This window comes from Trachypithecus francoisi, unplaced genomic scaffold (genome assembly GCF_009764315.1).
Source record: "Trachypithecus francoisi isolate TF-2019V2 unplaced genomic scaffold, Tfra_2.0 Lachesis_group1, whole genome shotgun sequence".
NCBI classification, from domain to species: domain Eukaryota; kingdom Metazoa; phylum Chordata; class Mammalia; order Primates; family Cercopithecidae; genus Trachypithecus; species Trachypithecus francoisi.
In genome coordinates, this window is record NW_022681454.1 from 166,640,219 (window position 1) to 166,646,218 (window position 6,000).

Below are 6,000 nucleotides of genomic sequence, written 5' to 3' on the forward strand. Positions count from 1 at the left end.
CACCTAAAAGAGTGCCTGGCAAATAGCAGGTGCCCAACACATTCTTTTGTTGAATAAATTGAATGCATAAGTGTACATATTATTTTATATTTTTTCATATATTCTTCCTTAAATCTAGAACAACCTAATTCATATCCTATTCACTCTCATCTACAGTGTCATTGACACTTTTTTACTGCAAACATTTCTTTCTTTCTTTTTTTTTTTTTTTTTTTGAGACGAGGTTTCACTGTTGTTGCCTAGGCTGGAGTGCAATGGCGTGATCTCGGCTCACCGCAACCTCCGCCTCCCAGGTTCAAGCAATTGTCCTGCTTCAGCCTCCCGAGTAGTTGGGATTATAGGCATATGCCACCAAGCCTGGCTAATTTTGTATTTTTAGTAGAGACGAGGTTTCTCCATGTTGGTCAGGCTGGTCTCGAACTCCTGACATTAGGTGATCCAACTGCCTTGGCCTCCCAAAGTGCTGGGATTACAGGTGTGAGCCACCGCACCTGGCCTACTACAAACATTTCTTGTTTACCTATTGGTCTCCCCTATGTCTTGGGTCAGAGGGTGCGTCTTAGGTTATCTTTCTATGCTCTCTCCTCATATATACGAGAAAGTAAAAGTCACTTAAATATTTGTCAAACTCAACTGACGTGATTAATGTTACCTTCTAGGCAAAGGACCTAAACACACAGATCAGATACAAGCTCTGATCATAATTGCACAGAAGAGCTCATTTCAGAGCCATAGATACCTTGGCTCCATAAATTCTTTTGCTTAAAATGGGAGGTACTATTGCATCAGTTTGGATAACGGTTGAGGCAGAGGCTAATTTTTTAAAATTCTATTTTGCCAGGACTTCAGAAAACACAATTTAGTGTTGAATAGCTGGTCTCAGACCAGATGGTTGGTACATTCTGATTTTTAGAACTGGGGACGCTCCCTGACTAAAAATAAAGTAGCGGAAAGGGAGGGTGGAATCACTATTACTTAGTTATTTACCTATTGGCAGGACACTATGCCAGTGATTTTGTATCTATTAACTCTTTTTATCCTCAAAATAAATATGTGAGGCATACTGTCATTTATACGTTACAGATAAGTAACCTGAGGTTCAGAAAATTAAACAAGTTGTCCAAGATTACACAGCAGGACTGAAATCTGATAAATCCCCTACGTCACAAATCCAAGCGCCACGTTGCCCGTGTTTCCCCAGCACCACGTTGCCCGTGTTTCCCCAGCGCCACGTTGCCCGTGTTTCCCCAGCGCCACGTTGCCCGTGTTTCCCCAGCGCCACGTTGCCCGTGTTTCCCCAGCGCCACGTTGCCCGTGTTTCCCCAGCACCATGTTGTCTCTGCCCACTGTGTGGTAGTTTCATTCTTGGAATCACCTTCCTGTACATAATGGACTCATATACCTATTTTACTATCTTTGCATCTTTAGCATTTGGTTCTTTTATGACCACTGTGGAATATTTTCTGTAACTCACACATTCTTTTAGAGTTCAGAGCCTACAGGACTATGGAACCTAATAAAGTCTAGCACAAACCCGTGAGTGCCACAAAGTGTCACACACATGTCAATCAAGTCCACGGGCCTGCTATAAAGAAGTGCCCCTTTCAATGAGCTACCTGGAAAGGCACACCTACAGTTGCCAGGGTGGACTGATCGACTGGCATTGAGCACTGATTAGGAAGTAGTTCTGGATTCAAACTTTCGCATTTCCTCTCAAGGATTTCTCATTTTCTCAGGCAAAACAAAACAAAACCCAAACAAAGAGAAAAACACAAAAATAGATGGAGTAGGCATCCAGAAAAAGTGGGAGTAATAAAGGGAAATGCACTGCTGGATTACACTGTGAATAGCCAGAGCACAGGCCGTGTCATGCCCCAGGACTGGACAGAGAACAATCTAGTTAAAAGCATAGGAAGAACAGCTATCGTCCTTTAGGGAGGATTGTTTAAGAGCAGCAGACTTACCGAAACACTCAGAAGTCTAAGCACAGAAAAAACTGTGTTCAATTCTGTTACAGCCATCACTGCTGTGACCACTGAGGTGAAGGGCAGAGGAGGGAAAGGCTGTCATAGAACCAAAGACCACATTCAAAAAATAATTACTGGATCCACTGACTTAATTCCAACCAGGAAAAGCACCAAGAAAGACATTTAGTGATTCACAAGCTCAGTTGAGTAGAAACTTAAAGATGGCAACGATGTAGCTAGCCCCCAAGGTCAAAAGTGGAAAATGCTTGCTATGGGCAAGGCAGAGGGCGCTTCGAGAAGCTTCACCTCCGGGACTTGCTAGGCACTCCCAAGACAAGGGCGAGCAGAGCTCTGTCTCCAACCAGGGAACAGTCAGTCTGTGGATCTACCAATCACTGTGGATGGTCTCTAGTTTGACACCCTGTCATTAGTCTCTGTCACTAGTGACCTTTGGAGTTAAATGCTCATTCAATTTTATGACTAGGAGAGGCTCCAGAGATTTATCTAATCCCCCTGCCCCCCCGCCCCCCATCTTACTGATGAAGCTTCTCAGACATAGACAGATGAAGGGAATCCAATTTTTCAACTTTTATGAGAACGTGAAGTACAATAACAGAAAATATATTCTGGATGGTTCGCGGTAGTGGTATATTTGCATACTCGACTGGGTTCACCCCAGGAGTACACCTGTATTTGTCAGAGCATGTGTTCCAATATGGGATTTGGAAAAATATGATCAGTTGATGGCTCAGAAAATAATGTTTGAAAAAACAAAATGTTCAGAAAGTCGGGTTTGGCATTTGCATGCATGCTGAGGTACACAAGCTAGGGAAGAAAAGAGAAGAGAAATATGTCCTACTCCTTTTCTCATTTCTTTTTTTTTTTTTTTTTTTTGAGGCGGAGCCTCGCTCTGTCGCCCGGACTGGAGTGCAGTGCCCGGATCTCAGCTCACTGCAAGCTCCGCCTCCCGGGTTTACGCCATTCTCCTGCCTCAGCCTCCCGAGTAGCTGGGACTACAGGCGCCCGCCACCTCGCCCGGCTAGTTTTTGTATTTTTAGTAGAGACGGGGTTTCACCTTGTTAGCCAGGATGGTCTCGATCTCCTGACCTCGTGATCCGCCCGTCTCGGCCTCCCGAAGTGCTGGGATTACAGGCTTGAGCCACCGCGCCCGGCCTCCTTTTCTCATTTCTTAACTTTCATGGAGACGTGTGTTTTGAGGGGGAAATTGTACTCATCTGGAGAGTCTACAAGAGCTTTTCTTTTTTCTTTTCCTTTTTGTTTTTGTTTTTATTTTTGTTTCGTTTGTTTGTTTTGAGACAGAGTCTTGCTCTGTTTCCCAGGCTGGAGTGCAGTGGCCTGATCTCGGTTCCCTGCAACCTCCGCCTCCCTAGGTTCAAGCGATTCTCCTGTCTCTGCTTCCCACGTAGTTGGATTTAGAGATGTGTACCACCACGCCCAGCTAATTTTTATATTTTTATTAGAGACGGGGTTTCACCAGGTTGGCCAGGCTGGTCTCGAATTCCTGGCCTCCTGTGATCTGCCCGTCATGGCCTCCCAAAGGGCTGGGATCACAGGCGTTAGCCACGGTGCCCAGCCCCACATGAGCTATTGATAAAGGTAACAACAGAAAAAAATACAGATAGTGAAGAAGGGGCAAGAAGTGCATGTGTATAGAACAAAGTGAATTAGAATGTAGCAGGTCACCTAGAATTTTCATGACTATAACAGCTTAAGAGTGCTCTTTGAAAAACTGACCTAAATATATTATATCTATATATAATACATATATTAGACATATTATATAATACATGGATATATTATAATTGTATACTATAACACATATCCATGTAGCTTCACTAGTGGCTGGGGCTGGGAGAATGAGCATGAGAGATTCTGGAGAAGTAGAGAGAAGATAATGAGGGAGACTGCTGCCCGAGGAGCCACAGTGGGGCTGGGAGAGGGCATCTGGGACAGCAAATATCTAGGAGCCCCAGAAAAGAAGAGCTGGTGGAGTGAGCTGCAGCTTGCATTGTCCTTCCTCCTGAAAGCTGCTTCCTCCACCCCGAGGAGAGAGTCTCTCAGTCTTTCCCTGGGGTCAGACACCGGTGGAATTAGTGAAGCAGGAGGGAAAGAAAATGGCAAGGAGCCCTCTTTGTGTAAGGAGAGTAAAATCCACAATAAACTCAGGAAACTCATAAAGAGAGCAGAAGAGAATAGCAAGCCTTTGTATTAGGCACAGCTCTTTGTTTACACTGAAAATAGAAACAGGCAAACTAAAGTGCCTGCAGGTTGCCTTTCTCCTTCCTTATTCTTTCTTCCTTCATGCAGTGCTTAACTATGCAAACATCCGGATCCTAAAAGGACATTAAATATTGGTTGATGGAGTCTTAAAATACAGGAGCAACCCAGAAATGTTTACAAAGGGTGCCTGAGAAACTCCTAATTCTAAAAGCATTGCAAGTTTAGTATTCCTCAGATAAAGGTAACCAGAGCCTGTAAACCTTTCCTAAACTAAGGAAAACATTACTTGATCCTAAAATGTGAGCAGTGATTTGGAGATGTTTTCTTGTATTATTGGCATTATAGACAACATTAGAGATAAAATTCATTACTAGTAAGGAAAAATCTTTTTTTTTTTTAGCATTACCTTATCCCCACTTACACAATTAAAAGGGGGTGTGTGTTAACAGAGCTTGTTCAGATAATGAGCTTGCTCACTACTTAAACTTTCTGTCCTCCGGGCATCTTTTTATTCACTGGCCTGTTATCTGCGTCACGTACCTGGGGGCTTTTTTAAAATGAATGTTGCCTCCTCCATTTTGCAGAAAGCAATGAGAACGGCAGCACTGCAACACCTGCATTATATCAATAAAGGGATAGAGAGGAGACTGAAGCTCAAGAGCTAGCAAATTTGAATTTGTACATTCAGTTATTGCCTGTGTGCCCCCTGGCCCCAAACTCATATTCATCTTCTGAAAAAGGCAGCTGAGAACCCCGCACTTTTGACTGCTTTTTGTTTTCTTTTGTATTTCTCTTTCCCATTAGAGGTTCAATGTGTGGGAATTATGACTCTTCTGGTCACTGTGTGTGCATGTGAGCAGGGGGTATTATTTACTGTGTACTAAAATATAATTTTTTTGTGTATGTGTTTCTCCCCAGATAGCTACATTATTGGCTACTTGACCAGCAACCCCGTATACTTATTATCTTCAAAATCCAAGCAGATAGCAAAAAGCTCACCACAGAGCAGAAAATGAATGGACTGCTTTTTTAAAAAAAGTGAATGACCGATTGAATGAATGAATGAATGAATGAATACATTTATTGCCTGTAGTTGAACCTGCTTGTAGGCCCTACATAGTGCCAACAGATCCTACAAATTCGCATTTCATATTGGCAACTCCACCTGCTATTGTTTGATTTGGGAGCTGTTCTATTTACACAATGAATATATACTGAAATATAAACAGAAATATCTTACTTCTGTATATTTTGGGTTGTAACCATTCACCACGTATTACAACAGTCTTGTCTTTTCTTCCTGACTCCTCCAGGACAGAACATTATTCCATCCTGTGAGCAACAGCTGCATGGATTGCAACCCCGCAGAGAAGAAGATTTTCATGGCCAGATGTGACCCTCTCTCTGAGACTCAGCAGTGGATTTTTGAACACATTAATATGACTGTTTTAGAAAAACTTAACCACCATGCCAGCTCCTAGAAAGAAGGAAGGAAGAAAGCGTGATTACCTACAGATTATAAATGAAATTTTAGCCAGCATCTGGGTCGAAGGAGTCAGGAATAACATTTCCTCGATCCAGGAAGGCTGGTTTAAAGATTTGTAAATGCCATGTCAAAGTAGGTTGTTTTGAAGAACTTCCTGCATCTGAAGAACTTGGCTGAGAATCTCACCAGCTGCTTCTGAGAACTCGAGACTAGCAGTTCCCTTGCTGGCCAAGGGCAAAGATAATTTAGGGACTTTTCAAAACAACTGCTGAGCTAATAAATCCTAGCATTTCTCAGGTCAAATCC

At 42.9% G+C, this 6,000-nt stretch overlaps 1 protein-coding gene across 2 annotated transcripts in view; it reads left to right on the forward strand.

Annotated features, from left to right (window-relative positions):
- The window catches only part of GALNTL6 (polypeptide N-acetylgalactosaminyltransferase like 6), a 1,250,966-nt gene extending 1,245,264 nt beyond the window's left edge, over positions 1–5,702 (forward strand). For both annotated transcript variants that reach the window (XM_033215693.1, XM_033215694.1), the window contains exon 12: positions 5,522–5,702. In XM_033215693.1, the coding sequence (XP_033071584.1) occupies positions 5,522–5,689 (168 nt within the window). In that variant the 3' untranslated portion in view covers positions 5,690–5,702. The remainder of the gene's footprint in view (positions 1–5,521) is intronic.
- Positions 5,703–6,000: the final 298 nt, after the last annotated feature.